Source organism: Ceratotherium simum, chromosome 35 (genome assembly GCF_057802395.1).
Source record: "Ceratotherium simum simum isolate JZ-2026a chromosome 35, ASM5780239v1, whole genome shotgun sequence".
NCBI lineage: Eukaryota > Metazoa > Chordata > Mammalia > Perissodactyla > Rhinocerotidae > Ceratotherium > Ceratotherium simum.
Genome location: NC_141934.1, coordinates 984,315 through 999,692, shown reverse-complemented (window position 1 = coordinate 999,692; position 15,378 = coordinate 984,315). Strand labels below are relative to the sequence as shown.

The window sequence follows — 15,378 nt, the reverse complement described above, 5'->3', positions numbered from 1 at the left end:
TCTATATGAGGAAACCTATGAAACTGATGAAAGAAATCAAAGAAGATTTAAATAAATCGAGATATTCTATGGTCATGCATAGGAAGACTCAATATTGTTAAGATGTCAGATTTTCCTAACTTGATCTAGAGATTCAGTGGAATCCCAATAAAAATCCAAGGAAGTTATATTGTAGATATTGACAAACTGATTCTAAAGTTTATATGGAAAAGATCCAGAAATACATCCATACAAATATAGTCAACTGATCTTCGATAAAAGCAAAGGCATAGAAATGACAGTCTTTTCAACAAATAGTGCTGGTACAACTGGACATTCACATGCAAAAACTGAATCTAGACACAGACCTTACATCTTTCACAAAAATTAACTCAAAATGGATCATAGATCTAAGTGTAAAATGCAAAACTATAAAATGAGAACTTAGAAGAAAACATAGTAGGAAGTCTAGGTGAGTTTGGATATGGCAATGAGTTTTTGATGTAACACCAAAAGCATGATTCATGACAGAAAAAATGGTTAAGATGGACTTAATTAACATTAAAAATTTCTTCTCTGAGAAAGACATTGTTAAGAGAATGAAAAGACAAGCCAAAGACTGGCAGAAAATATTTGCAAATCACATTATCTGAGTAAGGACTTATATCCAAAATATACAAATAATTCTTAAAACTCAAGAGTAAGAGAGCCGGCCTGGTGGCATAGCAGTTAAGTGTGCTCGCTCTGCTGCAGCGGCCCGGGGTTCACTGGTTTGGATCCTGGGCACGCACCAACACACCACTTGTCAAGCCACGCTGTGGCGGTGTCCCATATAAAGCGGAGGAAGATGGGCACGGATGTTAGCCCAGGGCCAATCTTCCTCAGCAAAAAGAGGATTGACGACGGATGGTAGCTCAGGGCTGATCTTCCTCACAAAAAGAAAACAAAACAAAACAAAACCCCAAAAAACAAAACAAAACAAACCTCAAGAGTAAGAAACAAACAACCCAATTAAAAAAATGAACAAAGGATCTGAACAGGCACCTCATCAAAGAAGATGTAGATGGCTAATAAGCATATGAAAAGATGTTTAACACTATATGTCATTGGAGAATTAAAAATTAAAACGAGATAGCAATAAACACTTATCAGAATGGCTAAAATCCAAAAACCCAACGTTACCAAATGCTGACAAGGACGTGGATCAAAGGAAATCATTCATTGTTGGTGAGAATGCAGTCATTTTGGAAGACAGTCTGACAGTTTCTTACAAAGCTAAAACTGGTCTTACCATACAACTCAGGAATTGCATTCCTAGGTATTTGTCCACGCGAGTTGAAAACATATATTCATTCAGACAAAAACCTATCATGAATGTTTATAGCTGCTTTATACATCATTTATACATAACTGCCAAAGAACGGAAGCAACCAAGATGTTCCTCAATGGGGAAATGGATAAACAAACTGTGGTACAAACAAACTGTATACATCCATACAATGAAATATTTTAAAAGAAATGAGCTAGCAAACCATGAATATGCATGGAAGAACCTTAAATGGATATTGCTAAGTGAAAGACACCCATTTGGAAAGGCTACATACAGTATGATTCCAATTATATGACAGTCTAGAAAAGGCAAAACTTGTACAGACAGTAAAAAGATCAGTGGTTGTCAGGTGTTCAGGGAGAAGGAAGGGAGGGATGAGTACAAGGAATATTTAGGGAGGTAAAATTACTGTGCATGATACTATAATGCTGGATATATGACATTATGCACTTGTCAAAACCCACAGAACTGTACAACACCAAAAGTGAACTCTAATTTAAACTATGGACTTAATAATTTTTTTTTTTAATTTTAAAAGTATGGGACTAAATACCTCCTGAAGTGTGATAATGGAACCATGGCTGTGTAGGACAGCATCCTTGCTTAGGAAGTGCCTATCACAGCAGAAAGGAGCAGTGTCATGTCTTCACCATTTGTGTTGTAGAGTAAAAGCAAAATCAAAACTGGCAAAATGACAAAAACTGGTGAATCTAGGTGAAAGGTACAAAGATGTTCAATGAACTATTCTTTCACATTGCTGAAGGTTTGAAAGTTTCCAAAACAAATGGCTGTGCAAAACTCCACTTACTGTCCTAGGTACTGGTGAAGTAGAAACACTGTCAGTACTGCATGCACTTCTCCATTGCAACTTGTATGTATGTATATATGTATGTACGTGTGTATGTATGTGTTTATTTTTGTTAACAGTTTTACTGAGATGTAATCCACCACCATACAATTCATGCATTTAAAGTGAACAATTCAATGGTTCTTGGTATATTCACAAAGTTGTGCAACAATCACAATTAATTTCGGAACATTTTCATCACCTCTAAAAGAAACCCCACACCCCTTAGCTATCATCCCCCAATTCTCCCATCCACCCCAGCCCTGGGTAACCCCTAATCTACTTTCTGTCTCTAAAGATTTGCCCATTCTGGGCATTTCATATAAATAGAATCACAGAATATGTGATATCTGGGATTGGTTTCTTTCACTTAGCATGTTTTCAAGGTTCATCCATGCTGTAGCATGTTATCAGCACTTCAGTCCTTTTTATGACTGAATAATATTTCAGGGGCTGGCCTGGTGGTGTAGTGGTGAAGTTTGTGTGCTCTGCTTTGGTGGCCTGGGGTTTGCAGGTATAGATCCCAGGCGTGGACCTATGCACCGCTTATCAAGCCACGCTGTGGTAGGTGCCCCACATGTAAAGTAGAGGAAAATGGGCATGGATGTTAGCCCAGGGCCAACCTTCCTCAGCAAACAAAACAAAACAAAACAAAAAAAAACCAGAAAACAAAACAAACAAAAAAACCTAAGACATTCTCATTGTTGGGAAACTTGGGAAAACTTGGGAAATGCCAAAGATAACAAATCTTTATTAAAAAAAAAAAAATTTCATTGTATGGATATACCACACACTGCTTATCCATACTTCAGTTAATGGACATTTGGTTGGTTTCAAGCTTTTGGCTATTGTGAATAATGCTGATATTAACATTCATGTAAAAGTATTTGTGTGGCATGTGTTTTCATTTCTCTTGGGTGTATACTCAGGACTGGAATTTTGAGGTCAAATGGTAAGTCAATGCTGAACTTTTTAAGGAACTGCCAGACTGTTTTCCAAAGTGTCTGTACCATTTTACATATCTGCCAGTAGTGTATGAAAGTCCTGATTTCTCCACATTGTTGCCAATACTTATTATCTGCCTTCTGACTTCCTAGCAGTGTGAAATAGTATCTCATGGATTTGACTTGCACTTCCCTAATGGCTAATAAATGTTGAGTATCTTTTCATTTGCTTATTGGCCATTTGTACATCTTATTTGAGAAATGTCTATTCAAATTCTTTGCCCATTTAAAAATTACTTTATTAGTCTTTCTATTATTGAGTTGTACAAGTTGTTAAGAATACTTGAGGGGCCGGCCCTGTGGCTTGGTGGTTAAGTGCGCGCGCTGCGATGCTGGTGGCCCGGGTTCGGATCCCGGGTGCGCATCGAGGCACCACTTCTCCGTTCATCCTGAGGCCGAGTCCCGCATACAGCAACTAGAAGGATGTGCAGCTACGACACACAACTATCCACTGGGGCTTTGGGGGGAAAAAATAAAATAAATAAAATCTTTAAAAAAAAAAAGAATACTTGTATTCTAGACACAAGTCCTTTATCAGATATATGATTAGCAGATATTTTCTCCAATTCTATAGGTTGTCTTTTCACTTTTTTGATGCTGTCCTTTGAAGCACAAAAGTTTTAAATTTCGATGAAATTCAATTTATCTATTTCTTCTTTGGTTGCTTGTGATTTTGCTGTAATATCTAACAATCCATTGCCAAATCCAAACTCACGAAGATTTATCCTAAATTTCCTTCTAAGAGTTTTGTAGTTTGGCTCTTAACATTTAGTTCTTTGATGTATTTTGAGTTAATTTTTGTATACAGTGTGAAGTAAGGATCCAACTTTATTCTTTTGCATGTGGCTATTCTATTGCCTCAGGAACATTTTTTGAAAAGACTATTCTTTCTCTATCCATTGAATGAATGGTCTTGGCACCCTTGTTGAAACAACTGACCATAGACACATGGGTTTATTTCTGGACTCTCAGTTCCATTCTTTTGAGCTATATGCTTATCCTTATGCCAGTGCCACACTATCTTGATTATTATTGCTTTGTAGTTAGGTTTGAAATTGGAAAGTGTGAGTCCTCCAACTTTGCTCTTTTTTTCCAAGACTATTTTGGGGCTCTTGAGTTTCCACATGAATTTTGGGATCAGCCTGTCAATTCCAAAAAGCCAGTTGGACTTCTGAAAACGATTGTGTTAAATCTGTACATCAATTTGGGGAGTAATACCACCTTAATAATGTTAAGTCTTCCAGTCTATGAACATGGAATGTCTTTCCATTTATTTAAATAAGATCTTCTTTTATTTTTTTGTGAGGAAGATCAGCCCTGAGCTAACATCCATGCCAAACCTCCTCTTTTTGCTGAGCAAGACCGGCCCTGAGCTAACATCTGTTGCCAATCCTCCTCCTTTTTTTCCCCTCTTTCTCCCCAAAGCCCCAGTAGATACCTGTATGTCATAGTTGCACATCTTTCTAGTTGCTGTATGTGGGATGCCATCTCAGCATGGCCGGACAAGTGGTGCGTCAGTGTGTGCCCGGGATCCGAACCCTGGGCTGCCAGTAGCGGAGTGCGTGCAGTTAACCGCTAAGTCACGGGGCCAGCCCCTAAGGTCTTCTTTAATTTCTTTCAATAATGTGTTATAGTTTCCAGAGTATAAGTTTTATACTTACACTTTATTTTTTTTGTTAAATTTACTAAGTATTTTATTCTTTTTTACCCTATTATAAATAGAATTGCCTTAATTTCATTTTTGGATTGTTCTTTGCAAGTGTATAGAAATACAACTGATTTTTGTATATTGACCTTCTATCCTACAACCTTGTTGAAATCATTTAGTCTAGAAATTCTAGTACAACGTTGACTAGAAGTGGCAAGAGCTGACATCCTTGTCTTGCTCCTGATCGTAGGGGAAAAGTATTCAGTCTTTTACCATTAAGTATAATGATAGTTGTGGGTTTTTCAAAGATGTCCTTTACCCAGATTGAGGAAGTTCCTTTCTATTCCTAGTTTGTTGAGTTTTTTCTTTTTAAATCATGAATGGGTGTTGGATTCTGATCAGGTGGTATTTGTTTTTTATTCTAACGATATAGTGTGTTACATGAATTGCTTTTCAAATGTTCAACCAACCCTGAATTCCTGGGATCAATCCTACTCGGTCATTGTGTATGATTCTTTAAATGTGTTGCTATACTTTCGAGGATTTTGTGTCCGTATTTATAAGACATTGGTTTGTCGTTTTCTTGTGATATCTTTGTCTGCTTTTGGTATCCTGATAATACTGGCCTCATAGAATGAGTTGGGAAATGTTCTCTCCTCTTCTATTTTTTGGAAGAGTTTGTGAAGAATTGGTATTAATTCTTTAAATCATTGGTAGAATAAACAAGCAAAGCCACCTGGGCCTGGGCTTTTCTTTGTGGGTAGTGTGATTACTAATTCAAAGTTTTTACTTGTTAATAGGTCTATTCAGATTGTCAAGTCTTCTTGAGTCAGTTTTGGTAGTTTATGTCTTTTTAGGAATTTGTCCATTTCATCTAAGTTATATAATTTATTGGTATACAATTAAATATAATACCTTCATCCTTTTTACTTTTGTAAAGTTGGTAGTAACACCCCCTTTCATTTCTGGTTGTATTTATTTATTTTGTAATTTAATTGAATATAACTTCATGCCCTGCTTTTTTCAAATAATACTCCATCTGAACTACTTTTTCCATAGTACTTCAATCTTCATAAATATTAATGAGAGTCTACATAATCAATAGCTTATTTCCTCAACCTTTCTCTTTTGAGGCAGTCGGGTAAATGTTCTCTATTATAATGCTGCAATAAACATCTCTGGATATGACAGAATCCCTCGGTCAAAGACACCATCACTGAACTCCTTTCCTCAAGGAGTTCACTGTGAATTACACTCCAGCCTGGAGCCCAAGAGCCCTCATCCCTGCCTGCTTTTTCCCTGCTAACCAGCAAGTGTGAGCATAGGCTCTAGGCCTGTTAGCTGCTCCTCTAGGTACTGTCTTCTGCTGTTCTCCCTACTGGTAGCCCAAGACATCGAAATGTGGGCATGTGTGCTAGTGTGTACAATCCTGAACTCTATCCATCTGTATCCATGTAAAAAACTGGGGAAAACCAGAAACCCGACTCTGCTCCATGAAACCAGAGCCTGCTCCCCATTTCTGATGTCCTACAACAGGGCAAAGCATCCACCTCTGCATGTAGCTTGATATTCTGGAAACCCTAAGTGAGTGCTTCCCAAAATCCTTTTAAAAATCCTTTCTAAAATTTTCAGATTTTTGTGTAACTAGTTTTGTAAAATACAATAAGAATGTCACAACAATGTCAAACTGTCATATAAGTTTCTAAATTATTTGATCACTTTCTGAGCTCATCACTGGCCCATCAACCTCACTTGGCTTGGCACTGCCCCAGCTCAGGCTGCCCCACTTTCTATGGCTGGGACCTCTATGAGAGCCCTCGGTAGTCTCCCCACCTCCTGCCTCTGCCTGATACCCTATGAGAACTGCACCTCCCAGCCTATGTGGACCTGTACCAGTAGTCACCCACTACCCCTGGGAGCACCGGACTGTGGATCCACAGCAGTTGTCACCTGAAGCCAGATATCTGCTGAGGAAAAAAAATCACAGCTGGCCAGGGCTGCCTCTCTTGCAACCAGGCTCCATCCTAAGTTCCATCTGATCAGGCCAACTTGGACCCTTCTGTGCCTTTCAATGACACACAGCCTTAAGGCATAGTGGAGTGGAGGACCCACAGGATAACCCAGGACTGCCATCCTGCACCTGGGAGGCTAGCCTTCAGCCTCTAGACTCATCTAAGGCTCTGGGCTAAGAAGTGCCAGTCAGGTCGCAGGGACCTCACTGCCCAGCCATCACGAGGTACAACAAAGGAGCAACAACAGGAGCTGACATGTGCTGCTCACTGTGAAGACCAGGACACAGTGTCCCCTCTTCACTCCTCAAGATACGCCTCCTATGAGATAGGTGCTCCTGGGAGAACCATTTTGCTTGGGAGGAGATGGGCTCAGAAACACTGTGTCTTGCTCATCACTCTACCATGAAGTGGGGAGATGGGACTCAAATCACAGGGTGTATGGCTCTGAGTGCTGTTCCTAACCACCACATGACACTGTGCCCCAAAGGAAAACCTCCACTGATGGGTGTTTTAAAAGGGTTCTTCCTGGCTTTTATTTAGAATCATTGCAAGAAACAGCTGTATCAAAACGTTGCATTTTCTGTAAAGCCTTTCTTTATTAAAGATGTTGTGCTTTGTTCTATTCTATTTTCTTCACAGGAATATCCAACCATAACTTCCTCTTAGAATTTAGCACCAGGCTCTTGGAATCTCACCTGACACTACTGCTGCCTTGGAAGCAGGAAGCTCAGCCCCAAGTGAATGCTCACTCACTGCCACTTACAAGTAAGAAGCTGAGAATGGCAAACTTGATAGCCCCTTATTCCACAGGTATTGCTGGAGCTGTATGTATGGCTGAAAGGTTTCATGAAACCTTGGGGACATAGCTGCTGAGGGACCAACCCTGGTGGCATCAGGGCCCAGGTCATGCAGTCAAGACTGCCTTCTAGCAGCCCAGTTTAAGGGTATCCTCTGTGCTTTTCAAATCAGGGTTTGCTCTCCCCAAGAGACAGGAAATGATGTGACAACAGCCATGGAAACCCACAAGGCAAGCTTGGAGCGGCTTCCTCAAAGAACAGAAGGAATTTCTGTCTATGGTGCTCTGTGGTTTCTCTAAGGTGGAGACTTAGTTTTATTTATTCTGTTCATAACTCACTCCATTTCCAAAACTAAGGTTTCAACACTGGCGTTAAGCCTATAAAACATCAGCCACTCTCTCTTGACAACTGCCCCGCAACATGCCCTCTTTGGGGAACTCTTGCCAGGTGCACATGGACTTCTCTCTGCCTCTCCTTCTTAGGCTCCACCCTTCACGTCTGCAGTACTTGGGCCAGTTCCTCAGATCAAATGCTCTCTTCAGCGGGGTCTCATCTGCTGTCGGATATGCCCGCCGACTTGTTAATTGCAATGACTATTATTTTTCTTTTCTAAAAGTATTTTTTGGTTCTTTCCAAATCTATCTGGTCTTTTTTGATGGTGTATTATTCCTTTTTTTTCATTGAGCTATAATTCACATACCATAAAAGTGACCATTTTAAAGTATAGAATTCAGTAGTTTTTAGCACATTCATAAGGTTATGCAATCATCACCACTATCTAATGCCAGAGCATTTTCGCAGCCCCAAAAAGAAACTCTGTACCCATCAGCAATCGTCCCATCCTCCCCTCCCCTCAGCCCCCAGCAATGACTAATTTACTTTCTGTCTTTATGGATTTGCCTATTCTGGACATTTAATAGAAATGGAATCACACAATATGTGGTCCTTTGTGACTGGCTTCTTTCACTAGCATAACATTTTCAAGATTTGTCCCTGTTGTAGCACAGCTAAGCTCTTCCTTTTTATTGCCAAATAATATATTACATGGATACACCACATTTTAAAAATCCATTCATCAGTTGATGGACATTTGGGTTGTTTCCCCTTTTTGGCTATTATGAGTAATACTGATATGAACATTCATGTACAAATCTTTGCAGGAACATGTTTTCAGTTCTCTTAGGTATAGACCAACGTGCGGAATTGCTGTGTCATATGGTAACTCTATGTTTAACCATTTGAGGAACTGCCAGATTACCTTCTAAAGCAGCTGAACCATTTTACAATTCCACCAGCAATCTATGAAGGTTCCACCATCTCCCCATCCTCACCAACATTTCTTATTATCTGACATTTTTTATCACAGTCATCCTAGTGGGTATGAAGTAGTATCTCATTGTGGTTTTGACTTGCATTTCCCTAATGGCTAATGATGTTCAGTGTCTTTTTATGTGCTTATTGGTCATTTGTATATCTTTTTTGGAGAAATTTCTATTCATATCCTTTGCCCAATTTTAATTAGGTTATTAGTCTTTTTTATTGTTGAGTTGTAAGAGTTCTTTATATATTTTGGATCCTAGATCTTTATCAGATACGATTTGCAAATATTTTCTTCCATTTAGTAGGTTGTCTTTTCACTCTTTTGATAGTACTCTTTGAAGCACAAAAGTTTTAAAGTTTGATAAAGTCCAATTTATCTATTTTCTTATTTTTAGTTGTTTGTGCTTTAGGTGTCATATCTAAGAAACAGTTGCCCAATCCAGATGGCATAGATTTACATCTATGTTTTTTCTAATATTTTTATAGTTTTAGCTTTTACACGTAGTTCCTTAAGCTACTTTGAGTTAGTTTTTATATATGGGATAGCATATTAATCTTTCCTCATGTTTACTTTTTTATTTTTCATGTCTGATTATTTTATGAATATTTATTTTACAGTCTCCATCTAACAATCCTATGATCAGAGGTTTACGGAAGTCTAAACCTCCTGTTCATTACGTCTCCTGACATTTGTGCATCATACAGTTTCTTCATGTGTTTGTTACTTTAGATTCTGAGTCCATCTTAGGCAGTGCTTCATCGTGGGAACACTGTACACTCTGGGGTCAGGGAAATGTCCCTGCAGGGTGGATTTGCCTTTGCTTTGCCAAATGTCTCTGGTTGTTAATTAGACCAGAATCTCCTTTTGTGTCTATTTCTCAGCTTGGTGATTTCTAGATAACACAGGTTGTGTTAAACTGATCCCCAATCCAAGTGAGGGCAGGCCTGTGGCTAAAGTCTCCATGGAAGACTGTTTTTCTAACCCAGAGGACAACAGGTCTTATGCTGCCAGTCAGGTTTTCTGTAGTCCTCTCTCACTGGAGGTGTACTTTTCCAAGCAACTTGACTTTATGATGGTGTCTCAGTTCTTTTTTTTCTTTTTTTGGTAAGGAAGATCAGCCCTGAGCTAACATCCACGCTAATCCTCCTCTTTTTGCTGAGGAAGACCGGCTCTGAGCTAACATCTATTGCCAATCCTCCTCCTTTTTTTCTTCCCCAAAGCCCTGGTAGACAGTTGTATGTCATAGTTGCACATCCTTCTAGTTGCCGTATGTGGGACGCGGCCTCAGCATGGCCGGAGAAGTGGTGCGTCGGTGCGCGCCCGGAATCCGAACCGGGGCCGCCAGCAGCGGAGCGCGCACACTTAACCGCTAAGCCACGGGGCCGGACCTGCTGTCTCAGTTCTAACCTCCTACATGGCTCAGGCCCAAGGCTCTGTCTTGAATCTGTGTAGCGATTAAAACTGAAAGTCCTTGGTCACCAGGTCAGTAACCTCCCAGCCCAACACCCACGGTACGGTCCAGCCCACTGCTCTGGTTGTTTTGTTAACTCTTAGATTTTGGTTCCTGAGGACTTCTCTTACTTTCTTGTGACCTAGTCATGTATTTTAGGGATATGTGTTACATTTTATCCAGTATTTCAAGGTGTTTAGCAGTAGAAAGGTTTTCAGATCCTCCTTACTGCTAGACAGAGAAACTGCTAGATAATAAGATCCCATGGAATATCTGTACACTAACACAAGCATTATCACACTACAGAGTAGCATACAAGCTCTCACACCATGGTCATAGATGCAGCAACAGACTTGAAGGGAGAGTCCTCCCAAGCTGGCTTCCAGGGGCTGTTCTCCAAGGAGAACAAATCCTGCTCAGACAATCAAGGGTGAAACCACAGAGACAGCACACTGGCTTTAGCTCCAAGACACCATCTACTGCAAGGACAGGTCTCATAACAAGTGCTCCCTTCGCTGGGCACCTGCTGGTTGTGTGGCTACTGCAAGAGTCTTTGACCAATGTCCCTGCATGTGGCTGATGGTAGCACAAGCTAGGGTGTGGCTGCCCAAGGCTGCTAAGACTAGTCACCTTGCAGTGGGATGCAGCACTGAGAGAACGGCACTTAAGCCCCTGACGCCTGTGGAGAAAGGTGGCCCAGCCCACCTCTAACTCTCCCAGTCCACACCTCACTGGGCCATGCAGTGAGCTCCGTGCTGAGGCAGGCTCAGAGGGAGGGGCCTTCCCAGGAAGCAGAGAAATTCTGTGCCAATGGCAGAGGCTGATTCACTCTGGCCACCTCAGGAAGACTCCTGCAACCCCAAGAAATAAAGAACTGCATCCCACATGACTTGGCTGCTGTATGCTAAGGGAGGTACAGAGAATGGACAAGCAGCATAGAGCCTGCAAGAGCTCAGAAGCCCATCAGAGTTCACAAAGACCACCCCTCCAACACTTTTATCTCAGCTCTCAACCTCCTGGTTAGTGTCTGAGCAGAAGGCCATTACTTCCACAGTGCCACGGTACCAGAGCCTTCCATTTCTCTGACTAATCTCCTGCTCCTCTTCTTGGCAAACTCCGGGCTCCATTCAAACAATGACATTATTCTCAGCACAGACTGTGCACTGACCAGCCCTCATGTACTTGTGCCTGCTGTGACTTCCCCCATGGCTCCTTCCAGCCATCTTCTCACTTGAAGCAGCAGCTCCTTTCTCCTTGGAGCTGGGGGCTCCTGAGTATAGAGGGACTGAAGTCTGCTCCCCCATGAGAGGGCAGGCTGCCTGGTGGGAAAGTGGACACTGCACTGCTGGCCTGAGGCCGCACCTTCCCTGGTCTCTCAGGGACCCATGTATCCACCACCTACCTTTCCACAGCCGTGGGAGCCACACTGGCCAAGGCAGGAGCAGCCGGTGTGGCTTTGGAACGCTCTGTGAATCGGGAGTCAAACGCTTTCATCGGTTCGATCTTGGACGGGGTTGTTAACACGGAGGGTGATGATGCAGCAGGAGTAGAGGTAGCATTCACACTAGGGGTGGAGTGAAGAAGATGGGAGAGCATATCAAGGATTTGGGGGTCTGTCTGGGATCTGCATTACTTGAGGCCAACTGAAAGGGGCACAAATATCAAACTTCTATAAACAATATCAAGATGTGATCTACTATTCCCAACTATTTCTTTAATATTGCCATGTGTTAAAATCCTGGAAATTTGGCTATCTGAGAAGGTCAAGAGCAAATGCACTCACATATGCCCTACTGCATTGTTCTCAGAGCTTCTAGGGGTAGCATGAGACCAAAAGAGTGCTTTTTACAACCCTTTTTTCTCTCTATATAGCCCCATCTCCACAACCTGAATACAGCAACTCCACCCCAAACCACTCCAATCACCAGCTTTTCCTGCTTCGATAGTGGGGCTGATGAGAAAGCCCCACCTGGGTTCCTGAAGCCACTGTCTATTCCTGGACGTCATCCTCAGCCACGCATCCTCTGGTCTTGGTGGCCCCTCCCACCTCAGCGTGACAACCACACGTTCTTCACACTCTCCTCCAAGTGCTCACCCCACAGCCCTTGCCTTCTACTCTACAGAGAAAGAAGAGGCACAGGCATGAGCTTGCCAGCTTCCTCCCATGCCCAGGTGCATCCCATTTGCTGGGTCCCAAAGCCACCGGGCCTCCTACTGACCACATCCAGGCTAACAGCCCTACCCTCAACCTGGGCCCCATACCCGATACCTGGCAGGCATTCTGGATAGCCCTCTCCTCCTCTCCCACGACCTGCAGGACCAACTGTTGAAACATTTCTCAGATGTGGCTCTCTGTCCTTCCCCAGACACACTTCCTCCCAGAAGGGTTTGCTTCTTAACTGGTCTAGCTGCTCCATCTCGTTCTCATCCACCCTCACACTTCCCTGAAACGTGCCACTTGGCACTTGATGCATGCCTCCACAGCCACGACACCAGAGCCCAGAAGTAGGAGGCTGTGATAACACAAGATCCCTTCCCCGCCAATGGAGAATCACTCTAATAGTATCAGCTGTGTGTACAAGGGTCATGGCTAAATTTGGGCACGACTGCCTGCTGGAGTGATCTTCCTAAGATGCATATCTCAGAGCTTTCTGTATCTCCACTCTAGGGAGAAGCTCAGAAGCGCAGCTTTCTCCCCCTTTTCCACCTTTCCTCAGGGGCTCTGCTTTTGCTGCTGTCTTTATTCCCCATCCCCTTCCACTGGTTGGCTTGTATGGGCCCTGAGCAGGGGACCCTCTGAAAAGCCTTCTTGAGACCTGCCCACCAATCCCCTCGGATGGCTGGCCATTTTTGCCCAGGGGACCCCAGGAGCCATCCCCGCACCCTTGTGGCTGCCTCTTCCCCCACAGCTTACACACTCCCTGAGGACGAGGACCCACCAATAAACCCCCTGAAGATGCTGGGTGTAACCCAGAGCAGTTGCTGGGCAAATACTCACTGAGTGCATGGCTCCTGGCTCTTATTAATGCTCACCTGGTTTCCAGGTAATGGTCAGTGAAAACATGGGCTCCCTGAGTGAATGTAATTCTGAGAGTGTGAGGGGGGTCTGTGGCCCAGCACATGAGCACCCTGCCTGTGGCAATGCTACCAAGAGTTCAGTGAGGGCCTAAGCCACCTCCAGTGTAGACGTGCCGGAAGGTGGTGCTGACCATGCAGCAGGCGATGTGTCACTGGCCAGTTCCCACCCTTAGTAGACTGTTCCTGGGACTGCATCTTCCCCTAGCAGGTGAAGTCCTCATGACCCTGTGAATCAGACTTACCTGAACAAGGCCTCCCTTCTGAGTAGGCCCTCATCTGAAATCAAGCATCTCATTCTTTCTTTTTTCTTTTTTTTTGTGAGGAAGATCAGCCCTGAGCTAACATCCGTGCTAATCCTCCTCTTTTTGCTGAGGAAGACCAGCTCTGAGCTAACATCTATTGCCAATCCTCTACCTTTCCCCTGCCCCCAAAGCCCCAGTAGATAGTGGTATGTCATAGCTGCACATCCTTCTAGTTGCTGTATATGGGACGTGGCCTCAGCATGGCCGGAGAAGCGGTGCGTCGGTGTGCGCCTGGGATCCGAACCCGGGCCGCCAGTAGTGGAGCGCGTGCACTTAACCACTAAGCCACGGGGCCAGCCCATCTTTCTTTCTTTTTTATTGACGGGACCACAAAGCGTCTCTGGAACCGTGCCCAAACCTGAATTTTCTCCAGGGACAGGAGCAAGTCTTGGGGCTCACTCACCTGTCCTTACTGACAGAATCGCCTGCAGGCCTGGCGCCGGCTGCTGCCATAGGTTCTATGGAAGGTTTCGAGGCGCCGAAGGAGTTGGGGGTACTGGAGTCCAGGGGCAGTAGCTGTGGACTGCTATGAGAGGAGAGCATGGTGCCTGCCAGGGAGCCCGAGAGTGGGATGCTGTTAAAGAATGCTGTGGAGAAGTCCCTGCCATCAAGAAGAACAAAAGTCAGCCTCAGAAATCAGATGCCACAACAAGGACTTTATACATTCTAAGTAACTTTTTTCGGGGTCCAAAGGTAAGTTATTTTCATGGAAGAAAATCTGCAAGGTTACAGAAAAGTAAAAAGAAAACTAAAATCACTTCATACATTATGCTTAATTGAATCTGAGACGAACTGGTACTTTATGTACTGCTAAGAAAAAACTGTGAGAAATATAATTGCCAGATGCCACTGATTGTAAGATACACCCCGACCTCAGAGGCGTTAAGATGTCCAAACTTGTGTCTCAGAACGAATGAAACGCAGCATAAAGAGCAGGCCTCCCTTTCATTATGGGCTGTATGGATGTACCATAATTTACCTAACCAGCCTCTACTGAGGAACGACCAGGCTGTCTCCCAGCTTTTTCTGTAACAGACACTGCTGCAACAGGAGGCAAGATACTGCAGTGTTAAGGTTGAGGGCCCTGGGCCAACTCAACCAGGTCTCACTCCTCTGCCATGCACAGGTTCTAGGACCTTAGGCACTTCAACCACTCTGTGCTTCAGGTTCCTATCTGCAAAACAGAAAGTGACAGGACTTTCCCCAGGAGGCTGCTGTCAGGACTAAAGTCGTTAGCATAGCACACACACAGAACACATAGTAGCTGCTCAAAGATGCTTGCTATTATAACTGTCATACCTGTTGCTTCACATATTACATGGGATAAATTCCTAGAAGTGGAATTGCAGCAGCAAACGGAATGTTCACTGATGAGTTATGATAAACAGTTCTAAAGTGCCCTCCTTAGAGGTTTAAATTATAAGCTGAGTATGAGAGTGCCTATTTCCCCAAACCCACACCAACAGCTTTATCAAATTTCTTGATACTTGACAAAATGATAAAAAATGGTATCTTACTATAGTTTTAATTTGCAACTATTTTGATGTGAGGTTCAAATTCTTTCACATAGAAGCATCTGATTTCAATCATTTTTTTTGTGAACTGTCCAT

General features: G+C 43.0%; 1 protein-coding gene across 4 annotated transcripts in view; it reads right to left on the bottom strand.

Annotated features, from left to right (window-relative positions):
• The window catches only part of HIRA (histone cell cycle regulator), a 108,116-nt gene that overhangs the window by 41,314 nt on the left and 51,424 nt on the right, over positions 1 to 15,378 (bottom strand). For all 4 annotated transcript variants that reach the window (XM_004442348.3, XM_087423736.1, XM_014796718.2 and 1 more), the window contains 2 exons: positions 14,172 to 14,369; positions 11,791 to 11,952 (listed from right to left, as the gene is read on the bottom strand). In XM_004442348.3, coding sequence (XP_004442405.1) covers positions 11,791 to 11,952; positions 14,172 to 14,369 — 360 coding nt within the window. The remainder of the gene's footprint in view (positions 1 to 11,790; positions 11,953 to 14,171; positions 14,370 to 15,378) is intronic.